A 15,138-nucleotide genomic window follows, 5' to 3' on the forward strand; every position below is an offset into this window, starting at 1 on the left:
AACAGACTCCACGAGAAAGAAACCGGGGCAGCATGACGTCACACGATTTAGCAACCGGCGCGCTTACTCGGAGGAGCAGCGTGTGTTCCTGTCGCTATCACTTCCCTGGAAAATACACTCAGTGGTAAGATTCAGTGCTTCACTGTGAGCTGTGTGATTGTTGTAATGGCAGACAGACACGAGGACACACTTTATGAAGCACTTTTAGTTGAGCTCGTGCTGTGAATGTTACTCATGTCGGGTACCTCTGTTAGCTAGCACCGGTGAGGCTAAATAGCTTCCTTGACTGTTGTTGATAGTTCTTCTAACGTTACTGATGTTAGATAATGATCTGTTTATAATGAGTCAACAATCTTTTATTGACTTTTTTTCGATCTCGGCTATAGTTAGTGATTTAAATGAAAGCCTTTTCTGTCATTTCATATGTTCAGGAAGTTACTAAAGCCTGATCCTTTCCTCTATTGTCTGACTTCTGTACCACAGAGTCATTATGGCCTCAGATGACATCGCTCAGCTGGCGGATGCTCTTTCAAAGACCCATGTCGGGGATGGAGAGTTGAGCTTTAAAGGCCAGGGACTGAAGCTGGACAACGCAGCATCAGGTCAGATGCAGTAGAGATGGTTTAGCTCTGTGTTATCAGTATACTGTTACACCAGAGGGCTGGTCCCTGTATGCTCCTCAGACCTGACAACCTGTTATCTGTGCTCACAGTGGAGGGGCTGGTCCGTGACATAGAGCAGTACCAGGGCCTGAGAGCGCTGCGCCTGGAGGGAAACACTGTGGGAGTGGATGCTGCCAGGGCTATCGCCAAGGCTCTGGAGAACAAAGACCTGCTCCAGGTACTCCTCAGTTCAAGCCTGGCTTTACTTCAAGTAGCCTAAGACTAGTGAAGGTATTACCAGTACTGATAGTCTTGGGGCTGGGTATCCTTCAGATGTTTCATCAATGCTGTTCTCCATCTCATTTAACAAACTTCTCAGACACATCAGTGTTAAGTGTTAACCTAAATAACAAAACAAGGTGTTTGTTTAGATAAAAGACATAATAAATACACACAAATTGGTCAGAGCTCAAAAAGTACCATCGCTCAATACAATATAAATCTTACTGTATTAATACTTTCAGATACTATCAGTCTATTTTTTTTTTTACAGCAAAGGAAACTCAGCACTTTTCTTACAGCTCTTTGTGTCTTTCAGAGATGCTACTGGAGTGACATGTTCACCGGAAGGTTGCGCTCTGAAATCCCAACAGCCCTGGTGAGAATTGCAGATTCTGTGTGATTGCGTGATGTATACACATTTCTTCAAATTTCCACATGTTTTCAAGGGATTTTATGTACGCATAAATTCTCTGGTGAATTATATATTTCGGATTGACACGTTCCCTTTCTGTGCTTTATCAGAGGTCCCTAGGCAGTGCAATAATGAGTTCAGGGGCCAGACTGACTGAGCTGGACCTGAGCGATAACGCATTCGGGCCAGACGGTGTGAAGGGAATCGAGCAGCTGCTGAAGAGCCCTTCCTGCCACACGTTGAGGGAGCTGAAGCTCAACAACTGTGGCATGGGGATCGGAGGGGGAAAGGTGAGCCCGCAGCAGCGCTGAATGCCTTAATATCTCACATGCACCTCCAAATATCAAACTTCATATAGTAATTTTGTGATGTCCTCAAACAAATTGGGAGAAAATAAGACTTGCATCACTGATTTGTATCTGTGGTTTGTGTAGATCCTGGCTGAAGCCCTCATTGAGTGCCACAGACAGTCATCAGCACACGGAGCGCCACTCAAACTGAGAGTGTTCATCGCCGGGAGGAATCGCCTGGAAAATGAAGGAGCCCGTGCCCTGGCCAAGGCCTTCCAGGTAGAAAGCACTAATACACAGATTAACAGGAGATTAACAAATCTTTTTTTTTTTTATTTTAAAGCTTCAGAAATATTAGTAATATAGGTGTAATTACACTTACAGTAAAAATATTATCAATTGAGAAAAACACTGTATTTTCCATTCAAATCTTTTTTTTCATAATATTGGCAAAATCTTCATTTACACTGTATTTTTTAATATGTGTCATTAATGTTTTTAGAGAATGAAAACATGAAACACTAACTTTTACACCATCTGATAATTGAGGCAACATTTCAAATAGAGCAGAAATCGTTTTGATTAGTTGATAAACAGAGGAACTATTTAACAATCAGGTAATTGTTCTGTCATGTCAGCTTTTCAAATAGGAGGTTTTACAGCTTCTCTCTCTCCTTTCACTGCACATTTATAACCTTTGCAGTTTAGGCTGTTGGTCAAACAAAACAAGACATTTAACATTCATCTCTGTTTTACCATGTAAGATAATCGGCAGCCTGGAAGAAGTCCACATGCCCCAGAATGGTATCAACTACGCAGGCGTGATGGCGTTAGCTTCAGCAATGCGACACAACCCAGAGCTCCGTGTCCTCAACTTCAATGACAACACCTTCACCAAGAGGGGAACGCTGGCCATGGCACAGGTGAGGCCTGGTCACATAATCCTTATAAGTAGAGCAGAAATGTAGCCAGTGTGTTTCAACCAAACTGTTTCTGTACATGTTGTCTTCTGTCTGATATTTAGGCTCTGAGACCCCTGAGGAATGTACAGGTGATCAACTTCGGTGACTGCCTGGTCCGCTCTGAAGGAGCCATCGCCCTCGCCGCAGTGCTCAGAGAGGGACTACCAATCCTCAAGGTCAGATCATCAAATACAGCCTTTATATCTGTGTGTGTGTGTGTCTTCTCTTTCCACATCCTAATCACAGCACTCTGTTCTGTTTCTTGTCTTCAGGAGCTCAATCTGTCCTTTGGTGAGATCACAGAGGCAGCAGCACTCGTGGTGGCTCAGGCTGTCATGGACAAACCTCATATGGAGAAAGTCGATCTTAATGGTACGCACACTGATTGTTATTCATTATTATATCATTTGAAAAAATATTGCTTGCGTTACAAGAGCCATTTAAATCCATATCATAAACCATATTTAAAAAGCCGCTGGCCCCCCAGTGTTAGGTGGCTGCAAACATCTCGGACGCAAGAGTTAACCGGCACTGTTAACATTAGAAAGCGATGATTGTTTTTTTGACGAGGAAGACATGACATTTCACTGTAAATTATGTCAGTACGTAATTTAAATGGGTACATTAATAAAATAAAAATAAGTTGAACCAAATAATGAGGTTCCCTGATGAGAATCCTGTTGAAGTTATGGGATTTGTTTTCAACGAATAGAAATATTCTTGGTAAATGGTTAAATATGGTGAAAATATTGTGGAAATGGGAATTAGCTCAAAGGAATTAGCTAAAATATCAGCAGTTGTAAAGGTGGTGAACATTATTCTTTATGTGACTTTAACAGGTAACTGTCTGGGAGAGGAGGGCTGTGAGGCTCTGAGAGAAGCTATGGACAACATGGACAAAGGAGACATGCTGTCATCACTCAGGTAGTGTGTGTGTGTGTGTGTGTGTGTGTGTGTGTGTGTGTAACGTCATGCAATCAAACTAATCTTTCCTGAAGCTCTTTTTGGTTCCTTCAGTGCAAATAACTTGATGTATCTTTGAACCACAGCGATGATGAGGGAGAACCTGATGATGAGGATGAGGAGGAAGATGATGACGACCATGAAAACGGTGATGGTGATGATGCCAGTGACGACTGTAATGAAGACGATGAGGAGGACGATGAAATTGTGAAGGAAAACGGAATCATAAGAAAAGAAGACAGTCCTGAAAAACAACAGTGCCCAGTGAGATGACACCTTAAATATGCTATAGACACATTTTATGTTAATGTATTTACCAGACAGTTTTTCTAGTTCAGTGTTCCTGTTTCTGACTGTGACCTTGTGTCCTCCTTCAGGCAGAGCTCATGTCCTTCCTCAGCTGCCCCTCTGCAGAGAAACTCCTTCAGCTGGGAGAGATGAGGACAGACCTCAGTCGACAGGTAGGGATTTAAAACAAGGGAATAAAGTGTCAGTGTGCAGGAATAGGTTAAAAAACAGATATTTTTTTTAAGGGTATTGATATGATCTGTTAATAAAACTCTTCTTCTGATAGGTGGATCCATCTGACCCACACATGGCAGCAGATGTCCTTCTGAAAATCGCCTCTTTGTACAGTGAGGAACCAGAGACCAAGACAGCTGTCCTTGAAACTACTGGTGAATAAAACGCTGCTACTTCTGAAAACAAACAACATTTTACGGTTGTATGAACTGTTCTTCGAGTGGTTCAGACACTTGTCTTTATCCTGCCTGTGAGAGTTGCCTCTGCCATCTTTGTTGACCTGAATCACTGTCCCACCACAGATGCTGTGTTAAAGAAGCTCCTCTTTGCTTCAGCCTTCCAGTCTTACTGCTTCCTCTCCACGCTGCTGGTCCAGATGGGACTCCTCAAGGTACAGCGCTGCTACAAGTACCCCTGCTCTGTTTTTGAAATATTTTATTCATGAAAATAAATCAGGAACCACAGTGGGCCTTTTATAGACTATGAGCTATTTTACAACAAAAGTACATGTGAAGCTTTTGGACGTAGTAGCAAAAACATTTATTTGTCACCATGTCTTATTTACCACAAGATTGAGCTTGTAGGTCAGTTTTGTGTTCATATGTTCGGCATTTGTTCAGTTTGGAAAATCCCCCAATCTCTAGAAAACACTAATGTCAGGTCTACAAATCGTTTCTGTAGAGTGCTGCAGGGAAGACATATTTTTGTAGGCTCACCCAGAAATTAGCATCACCCTCGTTCCCTCGACAAAATGCCTATGGGCAATTGGATTTTGGATTATTGCTGAAAATAAGCTCTGGGCCAAACACAAGTTTATGAAACTTGCATATTTTGTTCAGCATGATAAATCTCACAGATTACCACTTTTAGAATTTTTGTAGCGTAACTGAATTGGCGGTAGTAAAAAGCTAACGTTTAAGCTATGAACAAACTACTCCACCTTCACATGACTTCAACATCACCACCACTAAGCATATAGCTACACTAAACTATACACACTTTTCTATAAATTGATCAGTTCACAAACTATAAAATTAGAGTTAGAATAGTTTGCAACTCTCATGTTTTATTACTTAAATGTGACACCAATTTTCTTTAATAGGAAAAACTCAAGTGACATAAAAGTTGTACACATACAGTAATAACTCATATTATCTGGTCTACTTCGTATGTGAGACTGTCAACGTTTACCATAACGTGCAGAACACTTTGTGTTCATGTAACACTGTCAGAGTGATTCCTGCTGACAGGATGTGACAACAACACGTGTATGAAGATAAACGATGTGTTCATCGTCTCCCTCCAGAACATTTTATTCACCAGAGCACGGTGGTGTGCTCTCTCCAAGGTGCTGAAGAATCCTCCTCAACTGTAGAGACTTTGTTCACATGTTTTCTTTAGTTAGTTATTATTACTTTGTTTTTATTATGTCATATTATTAAGTAGTTGCTAAATCTGATTTGTATCTTGTTTTCATTGGCACTTTCTATCCACGTGCATCACATTCTCTACCTTACTGCTCATTTCTTTTGTTCACAATGATGTTATCTTGTCTCAAAGTTAAAAAGATAAAAACCAACTGATCCATTCAATCACATCTGTTATTCTTTAGGGCACCGTTAATCCTTGCTGGGTTTTCTTCCCTGTCTTTCACCGTTTGATATAAAATAGTGTTAATATTGGTTAAAGTGCAGTTCATTTAGGTTTCTACTTTTCCATTCTGTGTTTCAGGGGGAGGGGAAGTTAAAAAAGGTGTCACTGGTCCCAGGTCAGCTGTTGTGTTTGGAGCATGCCGTCCAGCAGGAATACTTCTCGCAGCACCACGCCTCGCTGCTTCACACCATCATATCAAAGTAGGATGATCTTTTCACAAGTTTTGGCTTACTTCTCTGGCACTGTGGAAACTGTAAATAAAAGCATGAATGTAGTTTGGAACAGTTTGTAGTAACCTGTTGTTTTATATTCTTTGTGAATATCTGCAGGAACAGCGAAGCACTCAAGTCGTGCAGCAGTGCCGGAGAGAGGCTGAGCTCTGCTCTGGAGAAGAAGTGCAACGACCAACACTGATCAACCACTGCCAGTAGCAACACTGGGACACAGACACACACTGTACTGACATTAATCTCTTCAGCAACAGATCCAACAGGGGCGCTTTACACTTGAACTCAGACGACCACTTAACCTTAATCTCCACTCTTGATTTGTATATTTTATGAAGGCTTGACAAATATTGTCCAGAATCTCTTAATTTTTATTTTTCTACTTATGCTTGTGACTTATATTTTTTATAGAAAATAGAGATACAAATAATAAAAATATAGAAATACACACATCAGTTAACCTTTTGAGGTTGATTTAAAAAATGATTGTAACTTTGAGTGGAGCTACTGTAACAAATCCAGCACCTTTTCAACATATTGCCTTGCATTTAATGATGTGTCAGATTCCCTGTTCAACAACTATAAAACAATGCATGTTTTTGTGACAGCAATGGAAATGTTTCCATCAACAGAATAACATTTACAGCATTCACATTTGCTGGATTTTTAGACCTGCATCTCACATGACATTTGTCGCTCTGAAAACTTTGTCATGGAGTGCTGAGACAGAAATGGGAAATCCAAGACAATTAGTCATGATAATCATATGGAACAAAAACGATAAAACTATAAATCAAAATAAGTCAGTGCAAAATAAAGAGCTGACTTTATTCTTACATTTTACCGGCAGGATGTTTGTTTGTTTCTTACACATCGTATTTGAAAAGTTCTATGGCTAGGCGAAAGAAAACACACGTTTAGGACATCCTGTCCACTCACAATCATCATACCTCTGTCCATAAAGTCCAGTCAGTTCAGAGTACTGTGTGCATCAGACTGTGAGCAGGAATGGAGCCCCACACACACTCACCCACGAGCCTGGAAACACAGCATGTGTGTGCGACCCACTGCAGAGCTCAGGGGACCACGATCGCATTTACCTGTTTGTTATCTTTCTTGTTTATCAGTCTTATTGAAACAAAATGTGCTCTTATATGACTTTGTGTTGCACAAGTCGAGCTGCTGTGTGTTACCTCATGTGTCGGCGATGTGATGGAGCATGAAAGGGAAACAGGATGAGAATGGAATACACTTTAATGGCATTTAGATACTCATTAACATTAGACCATGTGGACTGGATATATGTTGTTTAACTGATATGTTGTTGATTTGTTCTAAAATACAACTGATCTAACAACCCCTGGCTCTTCTCGTCTCTGTGTGTTTGTTTGTGTGTGTGTGTGTGATTTGCAGAGTTGAGTCTTCAGCGAGACAGTGAGGTGAAATAGCTCAGTAACTTTATTTTGCAGCAAGTTATTCCTTTGACAGGCTCAGTGGAGCAGTGTGTAGACTCCAGCGGCGGGAGGTGTGTGTGCAGGCTGCGGGGGGAGTGTCAGTGAATGAAGGGGATAAACGCAGTTTGTTTTGGATGGGGGACAGCCAGGGGAAGAGCGGCAGAGGGAGCAGAGACCGTGAGAGAGTGAGCGTCCAGTAAACGACCAGCCGCTGGACGGAACCACGACGAAACCAAGGTGAGTCCGTGCGTAAAATGGATTCCTGTACTTACTGTACACGGTCAAAGATCAGGATTTTTAACATGCGCGTTTATTTGAGTGATTGTAATGGTGACAGATGGCTTCAATACTAGAGGATCCAAATTGAGAGTTTAATACCCGAATTGCTCAGTTATCCAATCACGTGGACACGTTTTGGTGTATTTTGCGCATTTTAGCGTCAAAAGTTAAAATGCTTAAAAAATCCGCTAACACTGTAGGCTCCGTGTTCAGGTTGGTTGTCATTAAATGTGAGAATTGAACAAAAACAAGTTAGTGGGATTTTTCCACATTATATCATATAGCAGGTTTTTGTCATTCCCAAGACGTCATTAAATCAACATTTACGCACAGGACAACATTAACATAATGTAGAAAATGGGGGGGAAGAAATTGCGATGTAATGTCTTTTAATCCCACGAGAGCCGGTGAAGAGTAGTTTTCTCACTGTCCTGGCCAGGAGACATATTTTTTCAGGGGAAAACGCACTTTGGCACAACACCGGCAGAGAAAGACACTGTGCGTCTTTGTGCGCGGCCGGCGCGGCAGCTCCTCTGCGGTCAGGACTGTTGATCCCCGGGGGGACGCGGACAAATAGTCCGGCCGGAGGAAATTCCTCCGTCTCTAGTTTCTAGGCCCCTCTCTACTCGGGGGCTGAGGGACAAAATGACGCTAAATGATGGAGACTCTTTCACAGAGGCTACTGTAAGAAGTCAGCTTATTGTCCATGCAACCTTAAAGTGAAGTTCACATGTACAGAACGAATCAGTAAATAACTTATGATACTGTTTTTGCTCTGGTTTGAACAGTCATAGGTCTCTGAGAGGGTTTGGTGCTGCAGTTTTGACAGAGAGGTTTAGGTAGGCACCATTTCACCGTGTCAACATTCTGAGACTCCGAATTTCAGAGTGTGGAGCTGCGAAGCTTTTCATGTCCATTCCTGCGGATCAAGACTGTTGATCCGACATGGGAATGTGGTTTTAAGGCATTCCAGTGAAGACTAGGGCGACCCAATCTGACCAAAATGACACTAATCCCCAAAAAACACAGAATAATGGAGATGATTTTCATTAAACCGAGCTTTAGTAAGGAAATGAAAAATGATGTGACGCACCTTTATCTGGTAGAGTTAGAATTGAATATACAGTAAATATTATATATCCTGTAATGTACTGTAGTCTAAATCATATTCCCAAACATACTCTATCACACGACCCGTGTGTTTCTGTAACTAGGGGCCCCTGGTTGTTTGAGTTTGATATTTTATTTCACCTGCACAGGTAGGCTACACATTCTTCCGGCTGTTTACATCAACTATGCAGTGACAGAAGAAGTACTCTGATCCCTCAGTAAAAATAACACACTGTAAGAATACTCAATTACAATCAAGGTCCTGCACGTAAGATCCTAATTAGGTAAAGTATAGAAGTATTATCAGCTAAATGTAACAAACAAAAAGAGAACAACTGTTTTCTGAAAAATGACATGAATGTAATAATGAAATAAACGTAGTGGAGTAAAAAATACAATATTCTACAGATATTGGTCCCTACCATGGGGGAATTTAAGTCCATTTTACAGGATTACAGTATTGTTTGTGTAAGTTTTACCTGGTTAAAGGTGCAGGGTGTAGAATGTAGTGGCATCTAGCAGTGTGGTGCAGATGCAACCAACTGAACACCCCTCTGAGAGCCCTTGTTTGGTTTATCCGCTCTGGGCTACTGTAGAAACACGGCGGACTCCGTGAAGGAGGACCTGCTCTTTCTGTAGATATAAAAGACTCATTCTAAGGTAACGAAAACATCACGCCTTTTCGTTTCAGGTGATCATACACTTATGAAAACATAATTATGAATATTATGTTCTATTTGACCCTAAATCCACCTTGATAATACACACTGACTGGAGCAGAAGTATAAAGAAACACAAACTGTAAATACTCAAGTAACAAGTACCTTAAAATTGTATTTACCTTTAGTACTTGAGAAGATGTACTTCAAAAAACAGTGGCTCTGAGTGAGAGAAGGTCTGGGGTCCTAGCACATGTGGCGCACCTGCCCTATAACATTAAACTAATTTATATAACTAAATTATATGAATAGCCTGGATTATTATTACAGACTTGCAGGTTATGGAGGCTTTACAGTGGGTTTGTTCAAGAGCTAATCATTAGGGAAGTAATCATTTAATCCTCAAACTCTTTATTTCTAATAAGCTCCACACGGTTACAGGTGTGAAACACTACACAGTTCAGCAGAGAGCACAAGAGTGAATGATGAATGATGTCGATTCAGTGTTTCCTCTGTAGACACTGCCATGGCCAAATAAGATGAATAAACTGTGAGTGAGTAAATGAATGAAGAATGAATGGTTAAGTGTTGTTTCTGTTTGGGTATGCCTTTATTTTATGTGTCCCTACATGGCCAACACTCAAAAAAACTTGCCTCGAACATTTACTTAATAACGGAAATTTTCCATCTAATTCTATTACATAAGTTCAATGTAAATGGTCACATTTAATCCAAAGTTTTAGTTTTAGTTGTACGTAAACCTTGTTCTGTTTATTCCATTATTAATATAGAGTTAAGGGGATCTTCAACATAAACATATTGTGTTTTTCAAGTGTTTATTATTCAAGTATTATACATAAAAGTAAAGCAATTCAAATTGGTTGTTGTCTATGTTATAAATCACAGTCACATCTAGTTATTTAATTTACATTGACTCAACATGATTGAAAAACTTTGCATTAAATGTGACCCTTTACATTGAACCCATGTAATAGAATTAGATGGAAAATGTAATAACTTAAAGTCACTGTTTTAGGTTAAAAAACTATGGTGTGAATGAAGTAATTATTGTTCCTCTCAGATGCACTCCCAGCTCTGTCCTGACACCCTCTGGGTCCTGCTGCCCGCCCTGCTGCTCCTCTGCATCCCTGCTGCACACACAGCAAAATGCCCACAGCAGTGCATCTGCGACCAGATCCAGCTCACTGTGACCTGCGTCAGCAAGAACCTCACCCAAGTTCCACCCACTGTTGACGAGGTCTTTTATTCACACAAGTATCCATCCATTTCCATAGTATATTTAGTTCCCATCTTGTTCTGTCTGATAAGTAACCCCCTTTCTTTATAGATCACGGTTAAATTAGATCTTCGAGGCAACGACATCCAGGAACTTCCCACCGGGGCTTTCAAACACACTCCCTACCTGACTCACCTGTCGCTGCAGCGCTGCAACATCCGCAGGGTGAAGGAGGGGGCTTTCCGCGGCCTCGGTCGCCTGGTCTTCCTCAACCTGGCCAACAACAACATTGAGATCCTCTACCAGGTTGTAACACACACACACACACACACACACACACACACACACACACACACACACATAATAAATTTGGAATTTCTAGAGGCGGTGTATCAGATTACATGCAGCTTCCTCTGGAGCCACAAAAAGCTTCATACTACTCACAGATATGCAGCAATACTCCCCAAAACCTGTAAACACACTTGTTACCCTTTAACTAGAAGTCTCCAGTAGCCTCCTTATTAAACCAAACTCTGTCCTCCTTCGTCCAGGAGTCATTCGATGGACTGTCCTCGCTGAAGCAGCTCATGCTCGACCGCAACCGTGTGGAAGAGATCCAGCCCGGAGCGTTCTCTCAGCTTGGCTTTCTCAACCTGCTCTCCCTCACACATAACCAGCTGGTCTACATCCCCAACATGGCCTTTCAGGTAAAACCTACACAAAAGTCTTCAAAATGACAAACTGAATAGATGGTTTAGAAAGAAATGCAGAAATGTCTCCTGGTGTTGGAACGTTCATTAAACAGGCAACCTCTTCTCCTTCCAGGGCTTGCAGAACATCAAATGGCTTCGTCTCAGTCACAACTCTCTGAACTACCTGGACACTGAGGCCTTCGCTGGTCTGTTCACGCTCACACGTCTCAGTCTGGACCACAACGAGCTGCAGTTCTACCCCTCTGAGACCATGACCAGGTGGGCTATTTGGCATACCATTATCTAGGTTAGAGTGTTGTGCTGCAGAGCAATACAGAACTCTCATGTGGACGGTAAATCTACTTTAGGAAACTATTGCTAATGAGCAATTCCTACTATTTTAACAAAAATAAATAATTACTGTTGTGGGTAATTACTACTTTTGACAGGCTACCATGAACAAACAAGTGTCTACAGCCATGCCAGCAGCTCTGTAAGCTGTTGAGCTAAATGCTAACGTCAGCATGCTAACATACTCATATTGACAATCCTAACATCTTGATGTTTAGCAGCTATGTTTGCCATGTTCACCATCTTAGTTTAGTCTTAGCATGCTAACATTAGCTAATTTGCACTAATTACAAAGTAAAGCTGAGGCTGATGGGAATGTCATTGGTTCTGTGTGGTCATAAACCAAAGTATTGGACAAAAGAAAACTTTGACTTAATGATAATATTAGATAAAACATCAGGAGTTATTAGAATTCTTCCTGAATATCTGTGACATGGCAAACAATCCAAAATTCAAATCCCAAAACAAATGTTAGCCTCTTAGCAGCGCTACAGGGGAGTCAGGGTATTACCAAAGTTAGCAGGATTCCTTCTCTTGGAGTGGAAATATATGGACCAAAGAAGTGGACTAACGACCGGACACTGCCACCTAGAGCCTCGCTGCTAGCATGGCTACAAAACCTTTGTTAATCTCACAGTTGCCTGGTATCTTGGCAGAAATGACTGATAAATCCTGAAATTCCCATCCTGATTATCCCCACTTCTCCCTCTCTGTATCCAGGCTGCCAGAGGTGACCCGTCTTGATCTGAGCTACAACCCAATGACCTACCTTGGCGAGGAGGTGGTGTCCATGGCCAAACTGACCCACCTCTTCCTGGACCACATGTCCCTGCAGGACATGGCCAACACAGCTGTATCCAAATCCCCCAGCCTCATCCACCTGGACATCAGCTACAACCAGCTGCGTGTCATCCAGCCCTTCTCTGAAGGTTCACCCAACCTGGCACGCGTCAACCTGGCTGGGAACCCCATCTACTGCAACTGCTATCTGCGTCCACTCAGGTACAGCAGACCTTTGTCACCACAGTGCTTCAATTCCATCAATCAAAATGTACAAATCCTCTTTTTGATGACCTCGTCACCACAGGGAGTGGGCAATCCGAAACAAGGTGAAGCTGATGGGGACATGTGGAGGACCGGCCCATCTGTCAGGAGAGAATCTGGAAGCTGTTTACCCTCCTGAGATGCGTTGTCAGAGCCAGGAAGCCATGTTGAAGGCAGAGTTCGAGGAGGCGACCAGGATCACACCACCACCCACTCAAGAACCAGAGAACAAGGTCAAGTGTCCGGCCAACTGTGCCTGCGAGGTGAGTGGGGCTTATGGGGTGTCGGATTCCAGAGAGGAGGGTTTTGTGATTTAACTTAAACTTCTTCTGGATGATTCCAAGTTTCAAAATAAAATGATTTGTGCCGACACTCTTCTTTGTCCCCTCTGTTCATCGTCTCCCTGTCTTCAGGCTGAGACACACCACTCCTCGTGTGAGAACCGCGGTCACACCAAAGTTCCTCGGGGTTTCTCTCCGAGCACGCGTCTCCTCGACTTGCGTGGCAACCAGTTCCACTACATCCCTAGCAACAGCTTCCCCGGTGTTGCCCAGGTGGTGTCCCTGCATCTGCAGCGCTGCAAGATTGTGGAGGTGGAGGGTGGAGCTTTTAGTGGAATGAAGGGACTGATCTACCTGTATCTGTCGGAGAACGACCTCACTTCCCTCAGCCCTGACGCCTTTAAAGGTCTTTTAAATGTAACATTAAATAGTAGAAAAGGCTTTATTCATTACTCTGACTTTAAATAATGTGAAATCACAGGTCTCCCTCAGCTGACTTACCTCCACCTGGAGAAGAACCGCTTCACCGGTTTCCCCAGAGGAGCCTTCAAGCTGGTGCCCAGCCTGCTCGCGCTTCACCTGGAAAACAACGCCATCACCAAGCTGGAGCCGGACATCTTGACTGGAGCCGAGGGCCTCAGAGCCCTCTACCTCACTGGGAATGCCATCGATCACGTGTCACCCAGGGCTCTGGAGCAGGCCAGTGACCTCGATACGCTCCACCTGGGAGGAAACAAGTTGACAGAGGTGCCCACTGAAGCGCTGAGCAGGGCGGGAAACCTCAGAGACCTGAGGCTGTCTGGGAATTCAATTCGCTGGGTGGGGCCGAATGCTTTTCGAACACTGGAGAGGTCACTGAAGGAGCTGTATCTGGATAACATGGGGCTGGAGAAGGTGAGTGGGCTATGGCAACCTAAACCTTTCTCTTCATTTATCTCTAACCTGCCCTTATGTTAGACCTTCATCGGGTTATTTAACAATTTCTTTAATGTGATATCTCGTTCTCTAGATGTCACAGAACTCCCTGGCAGGTCTGGGCCCCGGGTTGAGAAGTCTCTTCCTGGAGGGCAACCAGCTGGAGGAGGTGCCTAACCTCCACCCTCTCACTTCTTTGGAGGTCATCAACCTGGCTGACAACCCTCTGATGTGTGACTGCCCTCTGCTGCCACTACGCTTGTAAGACAATCACAGCACCTTAGTATAGTCAGAAATGATGAGTTTTTTTTTCTTTTTCTTTTTAAAGTTCTTTCAGAACTACTACTAATCATATATTACACCAAATAGAAAAGGAGGTTGTTTTTGGGAAGTAATTTTAAATTGAAGAGAAAAATCTTCATTGACTGATTTTCATGCTTAAACAAACTGATCAAACTGTCTTTCTGACACCTTTGGAGCTTCCAACAGTGTTCTGAGGAGGTCACAAAATGACCTTCTGAGTTTCTGAATTTCTTTTCCAAAACTAAGTGCACCTTTAAATACAGTGGGAAAACTTGTTTACACTCCAAATTTTAGCTATGCCCTTGTTATATTTAGCTACTAGTAATTCAGTCATCCTCATTTCACTTCCTAATGGTTTATTTTTCTTCCCATCTAGGTGGATTGAGAAAGTCAACCTGAAGGTACGAGCCACCTGTGCCAATCCCCCCGAGCTGAGGGGTCGCAAAGTCAAGGACGTCCACGTCTTCAAAGCCTGTCCCGGGGGCGAGAACCTCCCCTCCGCCCCTACCGTCACCCCAAAGCCTGCCAAGGCACCCAAGGCAACCAAACCCAAACCAATGCACCTCAACAGCCTTCGGCAAGTCAAAATGCTCAAAGCCAAATCCAAACTTCGCAAAAGTCCCAACACAAAACCAGCAGCAGCAGCCAAGAAAACCACCAAAATACGCAGCATGGCCTGAACCTGCTGCCTTTTGTACTGACGATTTGAGTCCACAGCTTACAGTAAACTGGCAACTGTTAAAGATTTGGAGGTTAAACGATGGATTCAACTCTCAAAAACTGTAACCTCTGCTGACAGTGGAAGCTTTAGCTGCTGAGGCAGTTTCCCATAGACAGTTTTTTTTTTGCAATATTTCATTTTTGCTGTTTAATCAATAGTGTTGAAAAGGTCAACAAGAT

General features: G+C 42.7%; 2 protein-coding genes across 2 annotated transcripts; both read left to right on the forward strand.

Annotated features, from left to right (window-relative positions):
* Positions 1-5: 5 nt before the first annotated feature.
* rangap1b (Ran GTPase activating protein 1b) lies at positions 6-7,270 on the forward strand. Its single transcript, XM_084343024.1, has 16 exons — positions 6-124; positions 484-602; positions 713-840; positions 1,201-1,260; positions 1,407-1,586; positions 1,731-1,865; positions 2,351-2,509; positions 2,611-2,724; positions 2,821-2,920; positions 3,388-3,472; positions 3,598-3,775; positions 3,889-3,972; positions 4,086-4,188; positions 4,336-4,424; positions 5,765-5,886; positions 6,016-7,270. The coding sequence occupies exons 2-16, from the start codon at positions 491-493 to the stop codon at positions 6,098-6,100; spliced, it is 1,734 nt and encodes a 577-aa protein (XP_084199150.1). The 5' UTR covers positions 6-124; positions 484-490; the 3' UTR covers positions 6,101-7,270.
* A 76-nt stretch (positions 7,271-7,346) lies between these two features.
* On the forward strand, positions 7,347-15,063 carry chadlb (chondroadherin-like b). Its single transcript, XM_084343023.1, has 11 exons — positions 7,347-7,604; positions 10,497-10,673; positions 10,764-10,958; positions 11,204-11,359; positions 11,478-11,623; positions 12,416-12,697; positions 12,783-13,002; positions 13,153-13,426; positions 13,502-13,914; positions 14,030-14,196; positions 14,615-15,063. Exons 2-11 carry the CDS (start codon positions 10,497-10,499, stop codon positions 14,916-14,918), a joined length of 2,334 nt encoding a protein of 777 aa, XP_084199149.1. The 5' UTR covers positions 7,347-7,604; the 3' UTR covers positions 14,919-15,063.
* Positions 15,064-15,138: the final 75 nt, after the last annotated feature.

The sequence above is a fragment of the Pagrus pagrus genome (assembly GCF_965226575.1).
Source record: "Pagrus pagrus genome assembly, chromosome: 21".
NCBI lineage: Eukaryota > Metazoa > Chordata > Actinopteri > Spariformes > Sparidae > Pagrus > Pagrus pagrus.